We start from the raw sequence: 22909 nt of genomic DNA, 5'->3' as shown, positions 1-22909 counted from the left end.
GCGCAGCGCGCAGCGAGCCTTCCCGTCCCCGCCGGCCAGGGATGGCTCCGGCTGCAGCCCCTGTGCAGGGGACGGGGGCTTCGAGGGGTCCCTCCCTTGTCCGCTGTGGGCACCGGGGCTGTGGCCTGGCTGGCACAGCTGCCAGTCCTGTAGCTAATGAGGAGCGCGTATTAATTGGGGAGGTGTTTAAGGACTAGGGGACATGTCCGTCCGCTTGTCTTGTCTAGGTTTTCATCCCATACCAGTCACCACGCTGCTGTAATTCCTGCAGGGAGAGACCATAGGATGAGTAAACAACTCGAAGAGGCCCCGGGAAAGGGGATGTGATGGTCGGCACAGCAAAACTGGGGGAGAGGAGCTGCTTGCCGAGCCCTTCAGCACAAGCTGGGAATCATCCCGGCATGCAGGCGATCCCCCCATGGCGGGGAGCACGGGATGGGCATGGGGCCGAGCACGGGGCATCACCCCACCCTGCTCCCGCCCAGAACCGGTGGCACGTATCCCATCTCAGCTTTGGGCCACCGAGGGGAAGGGCAGGGGACAGCCAGGGCACGCTCATGGGCAGCAGGGCGGTGACAGCCTGGCAGGACAGGGCACAAGCCCTGGGGGTCCCTGGTCCCCATCCAGCCCCAACCCGCAGCAGCGAGGAGCTGCCCTCCGTCGGGTCTGGGAGAGGGAAGGGCTCTCTCGGGAATGCCAGTGTGGCTGAGCGAAAGCACAGCGCTGGGTGCTAATAGCCTCCAGCTTGGCTTTGAGTCCGTGCATCCTGCCGGGGCTGATTAGAGCAGCTGGGCTTGTCCACTTCCCTGTTTTATTGCTTCCTCTCCGACTGGGGAAGGTGGCGGGCTTAGATAATTACAGGCAGGATGCCAACACCTCTGGGGCTTCAGTCAGGGATGTCGACTCTCGCAGGCTGTGAGTGGGAGGCAGCCCAGAGCTGGCGTATTTAACAGCTTTGAGGGATCCCAGTCCATCCAGCACATTCCAGCGCTCCTCACTAATGGGGCAGGATCCGTCAGGCTGCGCGGCGCGCTCCTCGGGCCGCGGGGCTTGCAGACATCTGGCTGTGGGAGCCCGTGGCCGGGCCCGGAGAAGCGGGGTCACCGGAGAGGAGAGGGTTTGTCGCGTGGTGCTGCAGGTTGCTCGGGCTGGGAGAGGGCAGCTCCTGCCACCGGAGCCGTGCCGTTGTGCCCGGCATCTCGCAGGTGTCTGTGCTGCTGTCTGGAGCTCTGAGGGGTGGGAGTGTGCTCTGCCATGGACATCACGGCTGTGCTAGGGACCCCGCAGGTGGTGAAGCAGCTCCTGCTCAGCCATGGTGCTGCCATGCTTGGGGACAGCCACTCTGGTTCCCACCATGCCTTCAAAAGGGGCTCCAGCACATGCCCGTGCTTCTTGAGCCCTAGGTGCTTTTGTGCTTGGCTGTGGGTGCCTTGTCCCATGCTGCAGAGACGCCAGGGTGTGGGTGCTCCCACACTGGCAGCCATGTCCCCTTCCATCACACGCTGCCAGCATGAAGGCACACTGTCCCCACCTTGGACACAGCTGTCCCATGCTGGAGACAGCAAACCGTGCCCTCCCCAGGGCACAGGAGTGAGGTCTCGTGCTTGCCTTTGTCTCTTGCACAGGTCGTGAACACCTACACGCCGGGCAAGAAGATCTGGCTGGAAGGCATTGGCGCTACCTCGGCCGGAGGCATGAACAACCTCTCCGACTCCTACGCGGCCGGGTTCCTGTGAGTACCGCCAGCTCCCCAGCACCAGGGTGCTGCCATCCGTGTGGGCTCTGTGGCTGCTGCAGCTGGGGGGTGAGCCCTGCGCCCAGAGCCCCCCTGCCCGCTGCTTCGGTGCCCCAGCAGCAGCCTGGGTGCTGCTCTTTTCTCCATAGCATGCCCTATGACCCGTCTGCCCTGCTGCTCTGTGGGTGAGGGGGCTGCTGGGGACCCCACAACAGCACCCCCACTGTGCCCACAGGGTGTGGAAGGGAAGGGGAGGCTGTGACCCGAGCACCCCAAATCCGGGGCTTGCACCCCGTGGCCTTGCCACCCTCAGCCAGCTCAGGAGCACCCGTGCCCTCTTTCTGCTCTGCAGCCCCATGTCCTTGCATGCATTCACTCCCTCCTTTGCTCCCCGGGCATCTGCATCTCCAGAGCACAGGGTGCAGGCTGTAGTCTGGAAACCATTTTCCCCACTCCCCCCGGCTGCAGGTGGCTGAACACGCTGGGCTTGCTGGCCAGCCAGGGCATCGACGTGGTGGTGCGGCACTCCTTCCTCGACCACGGCCACAACCACCTGGTGGACCAGAACTTCAACCCCCTGCCGGTAGGTCTGCCCGGGGGCGCTCGCAGAGATGCGCCCTTCTCCTTGATGTTTTTTTTTGGGGAGGGGGGATCTGGTTTTTCTCTTCCCTGCGCACAGAAGGATGTGCTGCCTTTGTCCCCGACCCCTCTCGCAGACACCTGGCTTCACCACAGAAAGATCCAGGGCACAGCTGAGGATCCACCTCTGCTTGTGGCCTGTTTGAACTCGGCTCGCAAATGAATTTTTCCAGATCCATTGCGTTCAGCATTAATAGGAGGCATTAGTTAATGTCAAATGCAGCATGTTGGAGGCAGATGGGGGAGCGTTGCCGCTGTGCCTGAAACTTCATCCAGTGCCCAGGGCTCGGGAGCGTGGCAGGGAGGATGGAGCCACAGTGAGGATGGGGGACATGGGGCAGGGCACAATGGGGACGGGCTGGGGGACAGCCCCAGGCAGGTGCGCATGGCAGGATCGGTCCCAGCCCCGTTGCTGGTCTGCGGACAGCAGGGCTGGAGCCTCGGCACCCACTGCAGGGCTCTGAAACTGAGCTGAAGGGCACACATGGCTTCACACGGGGCTGCAGTGCCCTGCAGCATCCCTCAGTCTTCAAAAACTCCTGGGCAGCTGGGGCTTCCTGTGCAGAGGGTGCTAATAAAGAAAGCATATGCAAAACCCTTTTAAAAATAGCAGGTTTCCTTTTCATCTGGTTTTTTTTTTTTTTTTTTTTTTTTCCCCTTTGGTCTAGTAAATCCCCCACCTTGTAAGTGGAGAAGCTGGCAGGGCGGCTGGGTGCTCTGCACGCCCCGGGAAGGAATTTATGGGGTTGCTGCAGGGCAGCGCCAGGGGAGGAGTTCAGGGCATAAACCCCAGGCTGGTAAAGACAATGAAGGTATTGAGAGTAGATCGTGCTGTTGTTTTAAAGATAGTTTTCCCAATAAATTAGACACCCTTCACAGCCTCTTCCTCGCTCCCCCGCATGCTTCAGAGCAGATCCTCTTCCCACCTCGCAGCACCATGGTCCTGTACAAGTGCCAGTGTTGCTCCCCAGGCCCCTTCCCATGCTTCAAAAGAGCCACGGGCAGGTGCAAATTGGTGCAGGGCTTCAAAGCTGCAGACATGAAAAAAAAGCCCAGCGAGACCAGACCGTGACCTGCACAGCGGCGCGGCGGCTGCGATTTTCCCGTGGGAGCTATCAGCGGGATGAAAGCGGCTGGATGTACCTGTGCGGGGTCGCCGGGCCCTGAAACCCAATCTGGATGTACCTGTGCGGGGTCGCCAGGCTCTGAAACCCAATCTGCCCGCCAGCGGCCGGGACAAAGGCTTTTCCACTGCCGGGCTGGGCGCGAGTCAGCCGGCCGCTGAGAGAAGGGCAGCGGTGCTTCGGGCTGCAGGTCACCCGGGGTGCCCATCCACCCTCTCCTTTGAGGCACTGCCATTAATGTACCGGGTCAGCTTCCTTCCAGGGGCAGAGCTGAGGAAATGGGCTTCTCTTGGGACTGTTGGGGTACTAAACAGGAGAAACAGGCTGGCACGAGGTGCCTGGACTGGGCACGGATGCGATCAGCCTGGGGAGTATGGATGCTTCTGCTGACCTTAATGCGGCTGATCTCAAGTGCTTTAATGCCTTGTTATTTCTGAGGGAATTTGTTTCAGGTATTGGAGAGCTTTTTCTTCTCGAGCGACTGGGGCAGCCAGCTGTAAAATAATCAGGGCTTGACTGCGTGGCACGTGCTTGAGAAGCCCTTCACACAGAGCCTCTGTCCTGTATGTAAGGCTGTCTGCACGCACCTAAACCCATCCACACGTGTGTGGGAGCGGGGAGTGGAGGAAACGAGGGCAGAAGCCCACTGATATTCACCCTTCACAGGGCAGTGAGTCTGAAAAGCCCGTCTGGCATTTAGAGGCTGTATGCTCATTTTAGGCACGCCGTGTGTGTAATGCATCCCCCTGTCTAATACCATTCTGAAACAGTCCAGAATGATGCAAAACATTTATTTCATTGCAAAGCCCCCCCAGGTAGGTCTGAGCTGTCTCTTCAGGTTGTTAGAGCATGTTATACACCCTTTTAGATGCTCCTCCATGTAGCACTCCCCTCTTTATTACCCATCCTTAGTGCTGATTCCTGTTCCCTTAATGCGCAGGGAGAAGTGCTGTGAGGTTATAGTTATGTGTGAAGAAACTTGGCCACGTTTCTAGGCAGGGCCAGAGCGATTCCAGCCCCAGGGAAAGGCCAAAGCTGAAATCCCGACTTGCATCTCCTGATAATGTGGCTCCTCTCAGACCTTCTCCCAAGGGCTGTAGATGCTGAGACACTTGGTTCTCCTGCCACAGGTAGATGCTAGAACTTCCTTTCTGTCTGTAAGTTTAATGAACAGCATACGGAGGCGTGCGAAAGGCCCCAGGGATGGCGGGGCGAGGCGATGGCAGAGGCTGCCTGCTCAGCTGTGGTAGCAGCAGACAGGGTGATGCTGCGTGGGAATTGATGGCGTCCTTGGGAGAGCAGCGCAGCGGTGCGCAGTGCTCTGCCTGGCGGGGCCGGGATGCTGCGGGTGATTTTTCACCTCCTCTGCTTAGCCCCCAGGCACTGGGGAACTCGATGGGAAAGTTACGGTCAGTCCTGGAGGGTGGAGGTCCCTGGAGGCCTCCGGGCTTGTACCGGGTCCGGCATCGAGGTGGCAGAGCCGGTGCCAGTGCTGGGAGCAGGGCTCCCGGCCGTGCTCCCTGCCTGCAGCACGTACGCGTCCCCGGTGCGCTCGTTAGCTGAGCTGCCTTGGCCGGCGGCGCGGCTCGGTGCAGCTGGAGGTCCTGGCCTCCCCCCGGCCGGAGCCTCTCCTGCCTCGTGCAGCACAGAAGGGAGCCCCCGGCCAGGGCTGTGGGGGACGCATCCTCTCCCCCGGCGCCCAGCCTGGCCCCGCTGCCCCATGGCCACGTGCACCCACCCCGGGGCGAAGAGGAGACCCAGCATCTGGGTCTGCAGAGAGCTCTTTCCTGCAAACGCTCCTGCCCCCACCCCTGGCCCAGCCAGCTGGCTGCGGGGCCGTGGGGCTCAGCCACACCATGGCACTGACCCGTCTTCACGCTCAGCACTGAGCCACCCCGCTGCCGGGGTCCAGGACCCTCGGCTCGGGGCCGCCCGAATGGGGCCGCGTGGCGCCGGGCGCTGCAGAGGCAGAGGGGAAGGCAGCGTCCCAAGGCAGGGAGTGACGGAGGGTGGGGAGAGGGAGCTGGTCCAATGGAGCTCGCACACAGATGGAAGCTGTTCCTCGGGGCCATAAATCTGCAGCGCGGGTGTCTGGCACCCCCATCTGCCCCGCACACTGGAGCACGGGCTCTCGCGCGAGCGACGCCTGCAGACCGGGAAGGGACGGGAGAGGCGAGGGCGCGCAGGGGTGCCTCGTGTGGGACGTGGGCTCTGGCCGCGGGAGGGAGGGATGAAACCCCAGGCAGGTCGAGTGCGAGCAAGGGAAAGGGCTCTCCCAGCACAGCTCCAGCCAGAGAACGGTCCTCTGATGGGCAGAGGGGAAATGGTGCCCTGCAGACATCTCCAGCGAGCTCCCAAAGCTGCAGGTGGGAGCTGCCCAGTGCAGGTCTGAGGGGCTGAGCACCCCTCTGCTGCCTTCTCCTTCAGCCCTGTGCCATGTGCCAAGGACTGCGGCATCCCCTGCTCATCCCCGCCCTCGCTGCACTCAGTCTTCCAGTACCTCTGAGCCCGCTGAGGCTCCTTTTATCTGCAAACAAGGAGACAAATTTAAAGCGCTTACTCTCTGCTCGCTGTCACATTGGGTTAAGGGCCCTTTCCCTCTTCGTGCGCCATAAAAAAAAGCCTCTGAAGTGCGTATGCTTGGACTCTCAAACGCTTCAAAGCCGCGCTGCTGCTTGCGGCTCGGCCCCCAGACGCTGGGGCTGTGGGACACGTGCAGCGAGGAGCCCCGCTGTGCGCAGGCTGTGCACCCAGCCACCCCGTGCCACCCACCAGTGGGGACAGCAAGGCGCCCCCCAGGGCCGTGCACACTTGCCAGCAGGGCAGAGGGAAGTAGCGTGATGGTGAAGAGCAGCAGAAGAATGGAAAACAGCAAAAAAAAAAATTGCATTTGGTTCCCAACACATCTGATCCTGCAGCTCTGCTCCCTTCCTGCTGCCTCCATGGCCTGGACCCTGTTAGGGAGAGGTGATGACAAAGAGGGGTCTGGCTGCTCCTCCAGCTGCTCTGCTGGCCGGGAGAGAACCCGCCCTGCTAGGAGACAGCACGAGAAGGGCAGTGTTGACCAAGGGCTGCTTCAGCCACGGCACCCACGCGGTGCCCGGGCAGCCTCTCCCTTCTGTGCCACTGGTGCTCAGCGGTGATTCCCAGGGCTGCCACATTCCCAGCCTGGATTTTGCCTTAATGTCAGCGTGTGGCCTTTTCCTTTCCCTAACCACCAGGAGACATTCAGCCCGCAGGGGTGGACAGGAGCCAGCCCGAAAGAAGCCCCCATAAGCACACAGGGGGGGGGCTTCGCGGCCGCAGCAGCAACTCTCCTGCCCCATGGAGATGCTCCTGCCCTGGCCGGGGCACCTGGTGCCCAGCTGCTCCCCTCTGCTCCTCAGCAGAAAGGCGCTGGGCAAGAAGCACCGTCCAAGAAGTACGCCAAGGTCATGTGTAATGTTAAAAGCCGCAACGGTCCAGCCGTGCTGGAGCAGCGACCAGCCGCGTCTTGAACAGGATGCAAGGACCTCCGCAGGGAGAGAGCTCTGGATGCTGAAGATCCTTTAATCTAGCGGAAAAAGAAAGAACGAGAACCACTGGTTGGAAGCCGAAGCCAGACAAATTCAAGCTGAAAGTAAGGGTTGTTAACAGCGCGGATGTTTAGCTGCTGGAACAGGCTCCATGGGAAGTGGCGGCTTCTCCATCCTGCCAAGCCGCCCGAACCACGGTCACTGCTTTCCTGGAAGGTGCTTTTGCCAAAAACAAGCCATCAGGCTCAGCAGAGGGATAAAAGGGCGAGCTCCTCTGTCCTGTGAGGTGCGGGAAGCCAGATCCCTTATCTCCGTAAGGCTGCTTGGGCTGTAAGAATGCAGATCGCGGTGCAGGAATGGAGCAGGACGTTGAAACCTGAGCGTGCCTGAGGGACAGAGGAAGAGCTTGGGTGGGTTCAGAAGAGGAAAGAAGCAAGGGGAAAAGGAGAAGCCAGCAAGTGCTGCTGGTGACGTGGGGCAGGCTGGGCACCGCGGGGTCGGCAGTGTCCATCCCAGATGTCCAGCTGCCTCTGCCGCTTGCAGAGAGGCTGCAGGTCTGGGACTCAAGTTTTTAGGCTATGGCAACCTCATCTCACGTGTGCAGAGTGCACAGCTGGACACACTCGGACAGGCTGTAAAGCTGCTTTGCTGCCTGCAGGAGAGAGCACAGGGATACGCTCCTGCACCCCATGTAGCAGCCCTGGAGGCAGGAGGATCTGGTTAGCAGGTCTGTCTGAAGGGCTGGCTAATCAGCCGCTTTTCGAAAAGATTAAGCTTCTAAAAGCTCCTGCAATGAATTAAAACGTGCAAAGAGATAAAGCGGGACCCTCTGGGCTTTCCCTGTCTGGTGGAAAGCTCTCGGGCCTCCGCTGGCCCCGTGGCACTCAGAAGATGTGGCTGGCCCGAGCCCCACAAATCAACCCGCATGAGACAACGGCCCTTCCTGCCCGTAAATCAGCCGTCCCAGCCAGGAGACCTCCTGATGTGCAGGGCGGCTTTGTTCAGGTGCTCCTCGCCTGCAGCTCCAGGGAGGGCTGTAGCAGCAGCACTGCTTAATGGGTCTGCAAAGTAATTAAAGCAAGAAAGCTCCCTCGGTTCCCCGGGGACTAATAGCGGACCAGATTCCTTTCTGCTATTCCTCCTCTAACGTTACAGCTGTATAAATGGCTCACAGCAGGAGCCCTCGGCAACTCCAAAACCCCAGTCCTCCCTGTGGTGGGGCTGGCTGGAGCCAAGCACTTCTCCGGACATTGCCACTCCATGCGGGGCTGCCTGCACCAGGCTCCGGTGGCTCACTGCAAGGTGGCAGCACTGCTAGAGCATGTGGCTGGGAAAAAAGCCACCCTGGTGGCAGCCAAGATGGGCTTCAAGACCAGCTTCTTCCCAAGTTGGTAACCATTTGAACAGGAGTGAAAACGAGCCGTGGCCGCAGGTGCCCAGCAGCCCCGATGGGATTTTGACTGGGGCTCGCTCGTGTAAGCGGTCGGAGCAGCCCCAGAGCAGCTGGGGAAGTGCCCGCGCCCAGTGGTTTTGTTTTCGTCATGCTAGGTGCGTGTGCAATTCATCATCCAAATACTCGGTGTCACCAGCTCCTGGTAATTTATTGCAAGGAACATGATTTTGGCCCCTGCTGCAAGCGGGCTTGCGATGACGCGAAAAGCTGCAGCTGTCTTCAGTGCTTCCCTGCAGCAAGCTGAACAGCTCGAGCTCCTCCGGGTCTGCAGAGAAAGGCTCCTCTTCCAGCCCCTGGGTCATTTTTCTGGCCCTCCTTTGAACTCTCTTTGGTATTTCCACATCCTTCTCGAAACACAGGTTTCAGAGCAAGGTATCACTGCTCTCCCTCTCCTTTTGCAGATGCTGGAGGGACACATCAGTCCCCGCACCGCCCTGAGCATCCCTGCCAGGGCAGTTGGCAGCTGTGGCACCAAGGGACACAGGGCACCAAAGGGACACAGCTAAGCCACAGCTTTCAGGGGAGCATTTGACCCCACAGGCAATGGCTGTACCGAAATACTTCCCACTGCCTTGAAGACATCCCACGCTGTGCAGGACAGCTCGCCCTGCACTGCTGCTCACCGCCTTACTGTCTTGTGGCATCTGCACGTGCTCCTCGGCTGCACCTGGAACTTCAAGGGTGGCCACCAAGTGCTCAGGGAGACCCTCTGAGTCCCTGGCCGTAGCCTCCGTCGCCCCCATAATTCGTAGGCAAATGCAGCATCTCGGTGGTGGGAATGTGCAGAGGAGGCGAGAAACCCCACAGGGCTGCTAGGGAGAATTAAGAGCCTGAGCTAACAGGTAGCTCGGGGCGCTGAACTCATTTATTTTCAACTCACAACCGTGGGGCTAAACACCGCGATCTGTGTTCACCTTTGGCCTCGCCATAAACCCGGGTAATTACTCATCTGTAACGACGCCTGCTAACCAGCACAGCTCCCCGGGGAGCCCTCAGTGCGCCAGGCACTGCTTATCCTGCCAGCAGCACGCCCGAGCAGGGTGAGCAGCTTCCCGTGATGGGGAAAGGCTGGCAGGCACCAAACGAAGCACGTGGGCACGTCCCCAGGCTGCAAGGAAGCACGGGGACAGCAGGACGTGCATCGGTGACAGCACACGTCTGTGGTATGGAGCAGCTTGAGAGCTTTGGCCTCGTGGGCTGGGCATCCTCAGGGTGCAAAAGTGCTGTGCTCGCCTCTGCCCGCACCCTCGCCTCTCCTCTGGGGCCCTGGGTTTGCAGAGGAAGCACTGACGAGGCTGGTGTGGCACAAAGCCCCGTGGTTTTGGCCGGGAGCGGTGAGAGGAGGGCAGGAGGAGGCTTTTCCTCCAGCTCTGTGGCTGAAGCTGAGCCAGCAAGGGGAAGTGGGTTTGGACGTCCCTGTGCTGGGACAGGAGGCACTGCTGGAACAGAGCAGCCTGCGCCAGCAGGTGGCTGTCCTCCGGGGCTGCACCCACAGGCAGCACCCAGGGAAGAAGCGTGGCCCCGCTCGCACGCTATGCAGCAGAGGCTCCGTGTCCCCAGTGTCACCTGCAGTGCCTGGAGCAGTGGCAGGGACAGAGCCCCAGCGACCGCCGCCTGAGACTGCCCCTTCCCTTCCCACAACCCTGCTTCATTTACCGCACACCTCCCAGCTTCTGCAGCGGATGAGTGGGGGGCCCTGCAGACGGCGGCCGCCGTCACTGCACAGCCTCGCCTCCCTCCCCGGGGCTTGGGGCCCATCCTGTGTGCTGAGCGAGGCCGTGCCCTGTGGGAAAAAATAGTATGTGGTGACGTAATTAAAGGCTGCATCATTAACGCATGTGTGCAGGGGCTCAACGTTTCCTATTTCTTGAGAGCTTTGGCTTCCCCGCGCTATGGTCATGGGTGCTTAACTCCATGGGAGGACTTAAAGGAGGAGAAATTCCTCTGGGAAATGGAGTACCCTGAGCAGTCCCCAAAGTCAGCGTGCCATCAGCGTAGCTGGAGAGCATGGGAGAGCTCCGGTGGGCTCCAGCCCCGTGCAGAGAGTGGGGTGGAAGGGGACCCGCGTGCTCAGTGAAGGCACAGGCTTCACAGACATCATGGTCCCACGTGTGTGGCAATGTGGGTCTGCGGCTGGGCTACAAGCGGGTCCATGGGAACGTGAGGTGGCACCCGTGCTGCTCCCCTCCGAGCCCCACAGCCCAGCCAAAGCTGAGCTCCTTCAGAGGACAGCAATGTCTCTTGGTGTGGGCAAAGCAATGTATTCCTTCCTTAACCTCCTTCTTGGAAACAGCTATGCCATTTTGGCTTGATCTGTTAAAAAAAAAAAAAAAAAAAAAAACCTCACCCCAAAGGCAGACATCAGGCATGGAACATTTTCACCCAAACAGCCCCAAACTCTGCTAGGCTGCAAGCCGGGAAAGCAGCCTCTCCTGGGCTGGTGCTGCTGACTGTCCCCTCTGCCCCGCAGGACTACTGGCTGTCCCTGCTCTACAAGCGGCTCATCGGTCCCAAGGTCCTGGCCATCCACGTGGCCGGGCTCCAGAGGAAACCCCGGCCGGGCAGGGTGATCCGCGACAAGCTCCGCATTTACGCCCACTGCACCAGCTACCACAAGTAAGCCGGGATGGGGCGAGGGAGCCTGGGGGCTGCGGGGGCCGGGGGGAGCCCACGCCTGGGAACGGGGACGGCGGGGGACGGAGCGGTGGCTGCGGGGCAGCCCCGGCAGCAGAGATCAAGGGGGTGGATTTCACGAGGGGCCCCCGGTCGGTCGGTCGGGTTACCCGCCTGGCCGCAGTGCCGGGGAGCCCGGCCTGGTTATTGTTTCGCTGATAAGGTCTTTCAAAGCGCCCCAGCGAGCCGGGGAGGGGGGCGGCCACCTCCTCCGCAGACACAAGTTGCTATTGTGGAGGAGGAGAGGCTGTTTCTTTACACAGTCCAGATGCTTTCAACATGCCTCCAGCTCGGTAGGAAACCTTGTCCAGTAACTGACAGGTGCAAAGTGCTTTATAGCCTTTGTTTGGGGCTGTCTGATTAGGCAGGGACAGAGGATCAGTGTCTGGAGCTGTCAGTTCAGTGCCCGGGGCGGCGGGGGCAGACGCCACTCGCGCACAGAGCTCCCGTCCGTTCTCAGCCTCCTCCTTGCGAGGCCCTGGGGGGCTGCCCCGGGACCACCACCCCTGCTGCGGGCACTGGCACAGCACCGCCTCAAACTGTGCCACCCATGGCCAAGGAGGGCAGTGGATGGTTGGAAAGGTGTCACGATGGGGAGGTGGCATCTCCCCATGGAGGGGCAGCCAGGGTGGCAGCATCCCATCCGGGTGGCTGCAGAAGGCTGGTTCTTACACAGACACCCCCAAGCCCTTTTCTCAGAGGTGACACTCCCAGGGCACGTGCCAGCACACCCCTCAGCTCCCGCTCTCCCCTTCGCAGCCACAACTATGTCCGGGGGTCCATCACCCTTTACATCATCAACCTGCACCGCTCCCGGAAGAAAATCAAGCTGGCGGGGACGCTGCGGGATAAGATCGTCCACCAGTACCTGCTGCAGCCCTACGGCAAAGACGGGCTCCACTCCAAGTAAGTGCCATGCTTAAGGCTGGCTCTGCCACCGCCGCCCCGTCCCCGCCGCCCTGACCCTGTTCTGGCCCCGCAGGTCTGTGCAGCTCAACGGGCAGCCGCTGGCCATGGTGGACGATGGGACCCTCCCCGAGCTAAAGCCTCGTCCGCTGCGGGCCGGCCGCACCCTGGTCATCCCCCCGCTGACCATGAGCTTCTACGTGGTGAAGAACGTGAACGCGCTGGCCTGCCGGTACCGATAGCCCACGGCGCAGAACGGAGCCCGCAGCCCCGCTCCTGCCCCACGCACATCCCCGGGACACGCTGCCTCCTGGGCAGCCCGCACAGCCCCGCCGCGGGGGCACCGCACCGCGCCCTTCGGCCTCGCACCCTTGGACGCCCTCCTCCTCGGCAGCCTCTCCCAAGCCGCGGCCAAAAAAGCTCCGCTCTGCCCGGCCGGAGCCGCTGCGACGGCGAAGTCAGGGGAGGGGGGGGGGGGGGCAGCGAGAAGCCCCGGGGCTCCCGGGGAGGGCTGGGGGCCGGGCCCCGCTCCGGCGGCGCCGTGGGCGGCCAGCCCAGCGCGGGCACCCTCCCCGGAGCCTCGCAGCAAGCGCATGGAAGCAGCTCCCTCTGCTGCCGCTCGGCCGCTGCGAGCGCGGCCCGGCCTGGACCAGCGCGGGGATGCTGCGGGGATGCTGCGGGGATGCTGCGGGGATGCTCGGGGGATGCACCGGGGGTGCTCGCACCGGGGGTGCTCCGGGGGTGCTCCGGGGATGCTGCGGGCCGGCCCGGGAGGAGGAGGCGCCCAGCTCTGCCCCGGGCCGTGCGGGCAGGGCTCGGGCCCACGGCTGTAAATGTTGGTAATTAAATTAATGAGGCCCGCAGCGGAGAGCCCGGAGGCAGGGGGTGCGCGCCCCGCGGCGGGGAGCTCCCGGCCCGAGCGGGGATGGGGGAGCGCTGCCCGCCGGTACCGGGGGTGCGGGCTGGAGCAGCCGGGACGCACCGGGACGGGACGAGAGGGGTAATAAAGCTGGGCTGCCCACCGCGCCGGCGTCTTCTGTCCGCGGCGGGGCGGGAGCGGGGCGGCCCGGAGCATCCCGGGGCGGCACCGGGAGCGCCACCGGGTGCGGCACCGGCAGCGGCACGGGCACCGGCAGCGGGGGACAGCCGGGTCCGGCCGTGCAGGCTTACGCCGGGCCACCGGGGGCGCTGCACGCGTGGGCGCGGCGGCCACGGGCGGCGGAGCAGGAAGCGGCGCGGGGCGGGCGGAGCCGCGGGGTCCCGGTGCTCCGGGGTCCCGGTGGCACGGGCCGGGGGGGAGCCATGCGGTGCGTCCTGATCGCCAGCAGCGCCGCTGAGCTGCTCTTCTACTGGGCTGATGCCGCCTTCCTCCGCCGGCTCCGGCCGCCCGCCGCTGCCGCCGTGCAGGTGGGGCTGGACGGGACGGGACGGGACGGGACGGGGCGGGACGGGACGGGGCGGGGCGGGACGGGACGGGACGGGACGGGACGGGGCGGGACCGGCCCCGGGGGCAGGGTGCGGAGCTGGGGTGGGGCAGGGAGTGCGGGGGTCCCGGGGTGCTGAGCCGGCCGTGCACCCCAGGGCCCGGCGGTGGAGGACAGCCTGAACACGCTGTTCGCGCCCCTCATCATCTCCTGCACGGCGCTGCTGGAGAAGCTGTCGGACACCTACACCTGCTTCAGGGCCGAGCACGGGCGGCACCTCCACGTCCTGCACATGGTAGGGCTGGGCAGGGGATGCGGGGGGGGCCCGGCCGTTCCCGCGTCTGACCCCGCTGCGTGTTGCAGTTTGGGGATTGCTTGTACATCGCGGTCAACGGCGACGGGACGGAGAGCGAGGACGACCTGCGCAGGACGCTCTTCGTGCTGCGGCGCCTGGTGGAGGCTCACTGCGGCCTCGTCACGCTCGACTCCCACCTCATCCGCAAGGAGTGAGCGGGGACCGCCGGCCAGGGCGGGCTGGGGCACGGGGGTTCCGGGGGAGCTGCCAAACGGGGCGGTTGGGAGCACGTCCCGTAGCTGAGACCCTCCCATACAGTGAGATTTCCACCTGCTTTCTCTTTGCTGGGCTGCTTTTGGGGTTTGGGGTGCCCACCCACCCGGGGTGGTGACATCCCACGCGTGGCTCATGTTCTGAGGCCATCGCAGGTTGCGGCCGGCCGATTCGGAGCAGCGGGAGCGCGTCTGGAGCCTGCTGCGGGGCCTGCTGGAGACCTACCTCCGCCTGCGAGAGGAGGACCAGAGCTTTGCTGTGGAGGTACCGTGCGTTGGGACCTGCTGGTCACAGCCCGGGGATGCCCCCCAGGCTGGCAGGGTGTGATGCTGCGTGGGGTCCCGGGATCTGGGGAAGGGCTCCTGGTAGGGAGCATAGGGGCCCCCACAAGCCGTGGGGTGCATAGGGGTAGGGAGCAGCCCAGGCCTGCCCTGGGGCTGTGTGGCTGGGTCTGGGGGGGCTCAGCATCCTCCCTGCCATGCCCCAGGCCGTGGAGCGGCTGATCCACCCCCAGCTGTGCGAGCAGTGCATCGAGTTCCTGGAGAGGCAGGTGGTGCAGTACATCAACGCCAGCCCCGAGCGCGGCGGGGACGAGGTGGGACATGCCTTCCTCCTGGTGCACACCAAGCTGCTGGCCTTCTACTCCAGGTGCGCCCAACCCCGGCCCCACCAACCCTCCCGGGGCGGCCGCTCACCATCCCTCCTGACCCCTCCATTCTCTGTTGCGCAGCCGCAACGCCAGCTCCATCCGCCCCGCCGACCTGCTCATCCTCATCCTCCTGGTGCAGGACCTGTACCCCAGCCAGAGCGCCGAGGAGGAGCTCGGCCCCCAGGTATGGGGGCAGCGGGCTGGGGTGCCCCTGGGGGGGCTGACGTTTAGGGGGCCAGGGCTTGATTTTCTTCCTCTCTCGTCTCGGAAGCCTGAAACAGGGAAGGTGTTGCCTCAAGGACCCAAGAGAAGCGAGAGCATCCCGGTGAGCAGCCCCAGCTCCCACGGAGGTGCAGAGAAGGAGTCAGACGATCAGGTGAGAGTGGGTGGCTGCCCCAGGGCCCGGGACTTTGGGAGCTGCAGCGTGGGACGCTGGCGGTGCTGCTCGCACCGGAGTCGTGCCTGCAGGGCACGGCTGATCCAGCCCTTCCTGGCTGGCAGGACACAGATGATCTCTCCACGCCCGAGGTTTACTACACGCCCCAGCCCTCGCCGGGCAGACAAAGCACGGGTGAGTGCCTGGCTGGGAAGGAGCCGTGCGCCGGTCCTGCAGCCCCACAGGGGGGCTGGGGGGGCGTGGGGGACTGGCAGGCAGAGCGGAGCTGCTGCGTTCCCTGCAGGCAGCGAGAGCTGGTCCGAGAGCCCTGAGCCGGCGGCTGCTGGGGATGCAGACTCTGCGGATGTCCAGGTGAGCGCGGGCACCGCACTTGCTCCCAGGTCCGTGCCTCCCCAGCCTCGCATGGTGCTCTCTGCTGCCTCTGCTCCTCGCCACTTGTCCCTCACAAGCAGCCTCCCCTCTGTGTGCTGCTCTTTCGGGATTCCTGGGCGCTTCCCTCACTGCTGATGTTTTGCCCCCTCCAGCTTGCTCAGTTCGGCTGTGCCTGGCTGCAGCTCTCAGGACGTTGCTTCTGCCCCCGTGTCCCTCCAGAAGGTTCTGGGTTGGTGCGGGCTGTCTTGTCCCCGCAGGGGGCTGAGCATCCCTGTTCTCTGCCCAGGTGGCAGAGGACCTGCTCCAGACCTTGGAGCCTCTGGTCCCTGAAGCTTCAAACCCCAGGAGGATCTTCCTGGATGCCAACCTGCGGGAAGGCTACTGCCCCTTGCTGCCCCACACCATGCACTGCCTCCCGCTCTGGCCGGGCATCTCCCTCGTGCTCCTGACCAAGGTGAGCTGTAAGGTGAAGGCAGCGGAGCTGGGCTGGGTCCTGCCTGACCCCTCTCCCTCTTCTGCGACAGGGCCCTACGACCCACGTGGCCGTCACCTTGCACCAGCTGCTGGATGGGTTCTTGCTGCTGGAGAAGAAGCTGGAAGAGGGGCAGGAGGTGGGAGCCCCCCGCAGCTTTCCCATCCTGACCGAGCTGCGGCAGCGCATGGACAAGTTTGTGAAGAAGCTGGGCGGGCAGGACATCCAGGTGGGAGCGGGGATGCAAGGACCCCGTCCTGCTGTCCCGCTGGCCAGGCGCTGAGCCCTGTCTCCGTCTAGTTGCAGAACGCCTGGGTGGAGTTCAAGAACAAGATATTCTCCCGCAGCGAGCCTGGGAGCAGCCTGGAGTGAGTACGGGGTGGCGGGGGATGCCTGCAGCCCCCGGGGTTTTCCCTGCTGTGCTGACCACAGGCTAAAAGCGGGTCCCCTTCGTCCCCCGGCCCAGGCTGCTGCAGGCTCTGGGCACGGTGAAGCGGCAGCTCTGCTCCGTGTACCGCCAGCTCTTCCTCAGCTCCGCCAGCCAGAGCCTGTCGCAGGGCCTGCGGGACCGTGCCCAGAAGCTGATGAGGTGAGGGGGGTACCCACACCCCCGGGGGGCTGCCCCACAGGCTGAGGGGGGGGTCCCGGACTCTCACCACGCCTCTCCTCGGCAGGGAGAAGCTGCTGGACTGGCGGGACTTCCTGCTGGTGAAGAGCAGGCGCAACATCACCATGGTGTCATATCCCTCCCCGCGGCTCAGGTGGGCCGGGACCCCCGCAGGGAGGGCGGAGGCGGGCATGGGGGCAAGGTGAAGGCAGTCAGGGGGGCTTCCCCGGGGCCTGGGGGCTGTCCCAAAAGAGCACCAAGGTTGTTGGACGCCCTTAACCGGCCCCACGTACCTGGAGGACTTTCCTGGCCTGGTGCACTTCATCTACGTCGACCGCACGGCCGGGCAGATGATGGCTCCGTCGCTCAGCGTGGCGGAGAAGTCCAGCTCGGAGCTGGGCAAGGGGCCTCTGGCCGAGTTCGTCAAGAGCAAGGTACCGGCAGGATGCGGCCCTGCAGCGCCTGAGCGGGGCCAGCGCTGTGCAGCCGGCTGTTGGTGCTCAGCCTTCGGGTGCCCCTTGTCCCCCAGGTCTGGTCCCTGGTCGCGCTGGCCCGGCGATACCTGCAGAAGGGCTACACGACTCTGGTGCTGCAGGACGGCGACTACTGCTGCTCCTACTTCCTCTGGTTCGAGAACGAGCTGGTATGAGGGATGGGACGGGGCTGAGCCCCTCTCACAGCACCCCTGGGGTCCAGCCCCTCATTCCTCCCCTCCCTGGTACGGTCCTGCCCTCTGCTGTCATCTGTCCCCAGGGCTACAAGCTGGAGGTGATGGAGGTGCCCGTCCTCCCCGACGACTCCGCTCCCATCGGGATGCTGGCGGGAGACTACTACAGGTCGGCAGTCCCCAGCCCTGCTGCTTGGCACCGGTGTCTGCGCTTGCTGGGACGGGGCAGCGGAGGGGCACCCGTGCTGGGAGGGCTGGGGTGCCACACAGCCTGGGGCTGTGGTCCCGGCCCTGCAGGGATGTCCTTGGCAGGGGCTTTCTAGGGGAAGACGACCCAAAAGGGGGTGATTTTGCAGACCCGTCCCCTGCAGGCTGCGCCGTGCCCTGCAGAACACCCCCGCTTTTCCTCCCCAGGAAGCTGCTGCGCTACTACAGCAAGAACCACCAGGCAGAGGCGGTGAAGTGCTACGAGCTGCTGACCGTGCACCTGGGCATCATCCCCTCCGAGCTGGTGGTCCAGCAGGCCTGCGACTTGGCCCGGCGCCTCTGGGAGCCTTCCCGCATCCCCCTGCTCTGAGCCGCCCCCAGGGGCCGGGATTAAAGCGGGTGCGGATGCTTCCTCGTGCTGCTCTTTCAGGGGGTGCACGTGAGCTGGGTGCACGGCCGGCCGTGCCTGGGGGCGGCCACGTGCAGCCTCCCCGTCCTCGGCCAGGGCTGCGCTGCCCGCCTCTCCCCTCCCCGCCTGCTTGGCTGGCACCCAGCAGCCTCCCGGGACGGGCCGGGAGCGGGGCTGAGAGCTTTTTGGCAAATCACGGCCCTGTTGAAAAGCGCGTTTCCAAAGCAGGATTTATGGCGTTGGCTTGGCCCCGCCGCCTGGCTTTGGCCCGAGAACAAAATGCTGTAGCCAAACCTGCGCGGTGAACGGCGTGGGGTGCACCCCGTTCCCCCCCCCGCGCCCCTAAATGTGGGGCTGATGGGGTCGGGGTCCCCGAGGGATGGGGTGCACGGGATGCACCCCCTGCCTGCACGCAGCTCCTGGGCACGGCAGGGCCGAGCTGGGCAGGCAGCACGCGGCAGAGCCGAGGCAGGCCATGTGCTCGCCAGACACATCTGGTGTCGGTGCATGTGCGAGCCCTCTGGGCACGGCACCGGGGCTCCCCCTGCTCCGGGGGCTGCGCAGCCGCTGCCCCGTGCAGCTGGGGCTGGGCACTGTGGGTCGGGGAGCGCTGGACCACGGCGGGGCCTTTACCCTGTCCTGCTGGGCAGGAATTTGCCCCGCTGAGCAAAAGCTGTGGGTCCGGAGCCAAGCCCAGCCCCAGGCTGCCCCTTTCCCAGCTGCTCCGGGGGGGCTGAGCGCCCCCTCCCCACACCACTCAGTGGCCAGATGGCCTAGCCAAGTGCCCTGGGTCCCTGCGGTGCTGGCAGGGCAGTGAGCTGGTGTGCCCGGCACCCTGCTGAGCACCAGGCAGGATCTGGCCCTGCACAAAGCCTCTCCCCAGCTTCCCTGCACACCCCGGGCAATGCTTGGCCAGGGCTTGGCACCTTGCCGTGGGCACCGTGTCCTGCCCAGCCTCCCCACAAGCCCTGGGACGCAGCGTCCGGCCCTGCACCAAGGTGTCCCCTGCCCTGGGCCCCCTGTCCCCTCCCCGTGCCCCGTGAGAAGTGGGGCCGTGGAAGCAAAGTCCAGGAGCTGCAGGCACTGCACGGAGATGGCGGCCGGGCTCCCTGCGAGGCTGGGCACGGGCCGTGCTGCCCGCGGGCTGCGGGGACGGCGCCTGGCTCACAGCGGGGCCGCAGCGCGGCTGCAGCAGGAGTACGATGCGGTGGTGATCGGGGCAGGTAACGCGGGGCGAGGAGCTGGCGGGGAGGGGGTGGCCCCCAGCATGCTGCTTGTGCCGGGGAGCTGCAAGGGGGCTGGCACAGATGGGTGTGTGCTGCAGCTCCCCGGCGTGCTGCTGGCTAAGGGGTCAGAGCAGAGCTGGGGGATCTGCCTTTGTCCCCTACCCCGTCCCATTGGGGACCAGGGATGTAGGGATGGGGGAGAATGCTCCCTACAGTGTCCAGAGCTTGTTATTTGGGTGACCTGCATCCCTGGTGTGGGGATGTGCTGTGCCGTGGGGCCGTCCTGGCTCAGCCGGGCTCAGCTCCCCTCCGTCTCTCCTTGCAGGGCACAACGGGCTGGTGGCAGTGAGTACCGGAGGCAGAGCGCTCACCCTGGGGACGCTGTGGGGCCGGGGAGGGTCTGCAGCGAGAGCAGGGGCTGGGGGCTCCCAGAGGGATTCGGGAAGCAGGAACCACCCTGGCAAGGGGTCGGGGAGGTGGTTGGGACCAGGAGGACACGTGCCACCCGCAGCATGATGCCACGCTCCCCGCAGGCTGCCTACCTGCAGCGGGCAGGGCTGCGCACTGCCGTGCTGGAGAAGCGCCACGTGCTGGGCGGCGCGGCCGTCACCGAGGAGATCGTGCCAGGTATCCCCACGTGCCCTACGTCCTCCTGACCCCCGTCTGCCCCTTTCACCCCTCACCACCCCGCGTCTACCAGGCTTTAAGTTCTCCCGGGCATCCTACCTGCTCAGCCTGCTGCGGCCGCAGATCTACACCGAGCTGGAGCTGCGGGTACAGTGCCTGTCCCCAGCTGGGCCACCAGCACCTCCTGGCACATGGCAGGGTGACACTGCTGCCTCCTTGTCTCACTGCCCTCCGTGTCTCGCAGCGGCATGGCCTCAGGGTGCTCCCGCGGGACCCCTACTCCTTCACCCCGCTGCTGGAGGACAGGAGCCCGCCCCGCTCCCTCCTGCTGGGGCACGACATGGCCCAGACCCAGCGGCAGATCGCCCAGTTCTCCCAGAAGGATGCTCAGGTACCGCAGGGGCCGGGGCAAAGCAAAGCCCCAAAGAGGAGCTGCCCTGCCCCGTGGAGCAGCAGGGATGCTCACGGCAGGGTGTCCTTTGCACCTACCACGGCTCAGTCCCTTCTGGCCACCCGCTGTCCCCTTTCAGGCTTACCCTGCGTATGAGGCGTTCATGGGGCGCTTAGTGTCTGCCATTGACCCGCTGCTGGATGCCCCCCCTGTGGATACAGCTGCCCTGGGGCAGGGCTCCCTGCTCCAGCGGCTCAGAGCCCTGCGAGCCCTGCAGCCCCTGCTGCGGGCAGGTACGTTTGGGATCCCCTTGGCAATGGCTGTGTGCCTGGTCCCGGGTTCCTGCTTGGCCCCAACACCACCAGGTGCCGGTGGCTGTGTCCTGGTGCAGCCGTGCAGACCCCAGAGCTGCCTCTCCCCGCAGGGCTGGCGCTGGGACGGCAGCTGCCCCGCTATTACGAGGTGCTGACAGCCCCCATCTCCAAGGTGCGTGCCGGCTGCAGTGGCACAGAGCCACCCTCCGGGTGCCCACTCCGCCTCCCTGCGTGCCCACAAGGTCCCGGCTGCAGCCCAGCCCTGAGCCCGGCTCTCTCCTTGTCTCTTGGGCCAGATCCTGGATCACTGGTTTGAGTCGGAGCCCCTGAAGGCAACCCTGGCTACCGACGCAGTGATTGGAGCCATGAGCAGCCCCCACAGCCCCGGCAGCGGGTGAGGGCCCCGTCCCCTCCCTGGGGCTCACGTCCACGCCATCCCCTCCAGGCCACCCCACTCAGCCCGGCGTGGCCCTGAGGCTTGCCGGAGTGGCTCAGGGGCTGGGTGAGGTCTGTCCCCATCCCTGCAGGTACGTGCTGCTGCACCATGTCATGGGCGAGCTGGAGGGGCGGCGCGGCGCCTGGGGCTACGTGGCTGGCGGCATGGGGGCCCTGTCCCAAGCCATCGCCCGCGCAGCGGCCAGCCGGGGCGCCCACATCTTTACCGAGAAGGTACCGGGTTTCTGGGCACGGGGACCTCCACGGGCTGCCCGGTGGCCCCAGGGAGAAGCCGGGTGAGGTGCTGGCCCCTTCCCCTCTGCCCAGGCCGTGTGCCGCGTGCTGCTGGGCAGGGACGGGCAGGCGCAGGGCGTCGTGCTGTGGGACGGGACGGAGGTGAGGAGCAAAGTGGTGCTGTCCAATGCCTCCCCCCAGATCACCTTCCTGGAGCTCACCCCCCAGGTATGGGGCATGCAGGGCCACCGCGGGGCTCGGTGGGCTCTCACCCCCGTGGTGGCCCCATCACTGCGGTGTGCCCTGTCCCCCTCCAGGAGCAGCTGCCGGAGGATTTTGCCCGGCGGATCTGGCGTGTCGACACGCGCTCCCCCGTCACCAAAATCAACGGTAGGTACAAAGGGCTGCCTCCTCCGCCATCCCACCTCGGGGGGCACACTAGCACAAGGCTGTAGGGCTCCCCAGGAGCCTGCACCCCAGTCTCCCCCCCATTCCAGTGGCAGTGGATCGCCTGCCCAGCTTCCTGGCTGCCCCCAACGCCCGTGACGGCCAGCCCCTGCCCCACCACCAGTGCTCCATCCACCTCAACTGCGAGGGCACCCACCTCCTGCACCAGGCTTACACCGAGGCCGCTGGCGGGCACCCCTCCAGCAGGTAGGAGCCCACCCCCCTCGCTCCCTGCCCATGGTGTCCCGGAGAAGGGGCAGGACAGCAGTGCTGGGGGATGTTTGGGGTGGCTCAGTCCCGCTCCCCTAGGCCCATGATCGAGCTGTGCATCCCCTCGGCGCTGGACCCGGGGCTGGCCCCGCGGGGCTGCCACGTCGTGTCCCTCTTCACCCAGTACACCCCGTATGAGCTGGCAGGTGGGCGGCCCTGGGACGAGCAGGCCAGAAATGTGTATGCCGACACGGGTACGTAGCATGTGCGTGGAGCCAGGTAACACCAGGAGCGCTGGTCCCTGCTGCAGGCAGAGCTACCCTCGTGCTCAGGGGCCGGTCACCGCGTCCCCCCGAGCTGCCTGCCAGTGCCTCTGTCCCTCCCTAGTGTTCGACTGCATCGAAGCCTATGCCCCAGGCTTCAAGGCGTCCGTCATCGGCAGGGACATCCTGGCACCCCCGGACTTAGAGAGGGTCTTCGGGCTGCCCGGCGGGGTGGGTACCATGCGGACTCGGCACTGAGCACAGCAAGCGGCCAGGCACGGCCCGCTCACCCTGCCCGGGCTCCGGTTGCAGAACATCTTCCATGGAGGGATGTCCCTGGACCAGCTGTACTTTGCCCGGCCAGCACCACCCTACTCGGGCTACCGGTCCCCAGTTCCAGGCTTGTACCTGTGTGGGAGCGGAGCACACCCTGGTGAGTAGGGCTGGGAGCTGGGAAAACCCCGGGGGGCTGCAGGAGGAGGGCAGGGGCGTATGGACGAGGTGCAAGGGGAGCACAAGGTGTGAGGTCTGCTACTCTCAGCCCTGGCGGCGAGGCAGAGCAGCCCCCCCAGAGCAGCCCCCGCTGCTGGGGCCACCGCTCCCCGTTTCTGCCTTTCAGGAGGCGGCGTGATGGGCGCAGCGGGACGCAATGCAGCCCGGGTGGCTCTCGGGGACTTCAAGCGCCGGTGACGGCAGCGGTGACGCCGACTTCACCTACGTGGGGATGCGGCTGCAGTGAGCCCTGTTGTCCCCACGCAGAGCCTGCTGTCCCCACCTTGCTTGCCACCACTGCAGCGGGCCAAGCACTGGCAGCAGCACCCCTGTGTGTGGGGGGGCAGGCTGGCAGGGCCCGGGCTGACCCCCTCCCCAGGCCCCACCATGCCCTGGGTGTTGTGGCACCCACGGAAATAAACACAGCCAGAGGCTATGCATTGGCCCTCTCGC

The 22909-nt window shown here is 64.9% G+C and overlaps 3 protein-coding genes across 10 annotated transcripts in view; all 3 read left to right on the top strand.

Moving 5' to 3' along the window:
• Nucleotides 1–13069, top strand: part of HPSE2 (heparanase 2 (inactive)) — a 110027-nt gene extending 96958 nt beyond the window's left edge. For 7 of the 8 annotated variants that reach the window (XM_067001088.1, XM_067001091.1, XM_067001090.1 and 4 more), the window contains 5 exons: nt 1626–1732; nt 2204–2318; nt 10937–11082; nt 11899–12045; nt 12122–13069. In XM_067001088.1, the coding sequence (XP_066857189.1) occupies nt 1626–1732; nt 2204–2318; nt 10937–11082; nt 11899–12045; nt 12122–12287 (681 nt within the window). In that variant the 3' untranslated portion in view covers nt 12288–13069. The other variant, XM_067001092.1, reaches the window with a different exon arrangement.
• Nucleotides 13070–13259: 190 nt separating this feature from the next.
• On the top strand, nt 13260–17816 carry HPS1 (HPS1 biogenesis of lysosomal organelles complex 3 subunit 1). The gene is made up of 18 exons (XM_048060632.2): nt 13260–13452; nt 13627–13764; nt 13833–13975; nt 14193–14301; nt 14525–14685; nt 14768–14870; nt 14958–15062; nt 15188–15257; nt 15367–15434; nt 15742–15909; nt 15980–16156; nt 16228–16295; nt 16394–16516; nt 16602–16667; nt 16824–16968; nt 17064–17177; nt 17288–17370; nt 17616–17816. The coding sequence occupies exons 1-18, from the start codon at nt 13348–13350 to the stop codon at nt 17776–17778; spliced, it is 2109 nt and encodes a 702-aa protein (XP_047916589.1). The 5' UTR covers nt 13260–13347; the 3' UTR covers nt 17779–17816.
• Nucleotides 17817–17969: 153 nt separating this feature from the next.
• PYROXD2 (pyridine nucleotide-disulphide oxidoreductase domain 2) lies at nt 17970–22909 on the top strand. The gene is made up of 16 exons (XM_048060639.2): nt 17970–19040; nt 19369–19388; nt 19577–19670; nt 19744–19817; nt 19915–20061; nt 20201–20354; nt 20486–20547; nt 20672–20769; nt 20903–21044; nt 21138–21272; nt 21362–21434; nt 21542–21698; nt 21801–21955; nt 22089–22195; nt 22277–22397; nt 22584–22909. The coding sequence occupies exons 1-16, from the start codon at nt 18722–18724 to the stop codon at nt 22652–22654; spliced, it is 1929 nt and encodes a 642-aa protein (XP_047916596.2). The 5' UTR covers nt 17970–18721; the 3' UTR covers nt 22655–22909.

The sequence above is a fragment of the Anser cygnoides genome, chromosome 7, assembly GCF_040182565.1.
Source record: "Anser cygnoides isolate HZ-2024a breed goose chromosome 7, Taihu_goose_T2T_genome, whole genome shotgun sequence".
In the NCBI taxonomy this organism is placed as follows: Eukaryota; Metazoa; Chordata; class Aves; order Anseriformes; family Anatidae; genus Anser; species Anser cygnoides.
This window is presented reverse-complemented; position numbering and strand designations above follow the sequence as displayed.

Coding starts and splice junctions, on each gene's coding strand:
- HPS1 (XM_048060632.2), top strand. CDS start 13,348: ATGCGGTGCGTCCTGATCGCCAGCAGCGCCGCTGAGCTGCTCTTCTAC. Junction 16,157..16,227: donor TGGGCGGGCAGGACATCCAG/GTGGGAGCGGGG, acceptor GTCTCCGTCTAG/TTGCAGAACGCCTGGGTGGA. Junction 16,517..16,601: donor CGTGCCCAGAAGCTGATGAG/GTGAGGGGGGTA, acceptor TCTCCTCGGCAG/GGAGAAGCTGCTGGACTGGC.
- PYROXD2 (XM_048060639.2), top strand. CDS start 18,722: ATGCTTGGCCAGGGCTTGGCACCTTGCCGTGGGCACCGTGTCCTGCCC. Junction 20,355..20,485: donor GCAGCCCCTGCTGCGGGCAG/GTACGTTTGGGA, acceptor CTCTCCCCGCAG/GGCTGGCGCTGGGACGGCAG. Junction 22,196..22,276: donor TCTTCGGGCTGCCCGGCGGG/GTGGGTACCATG, acceptor CTCCGGTTGCAG/AACATCTTCCATGGAGGGAT.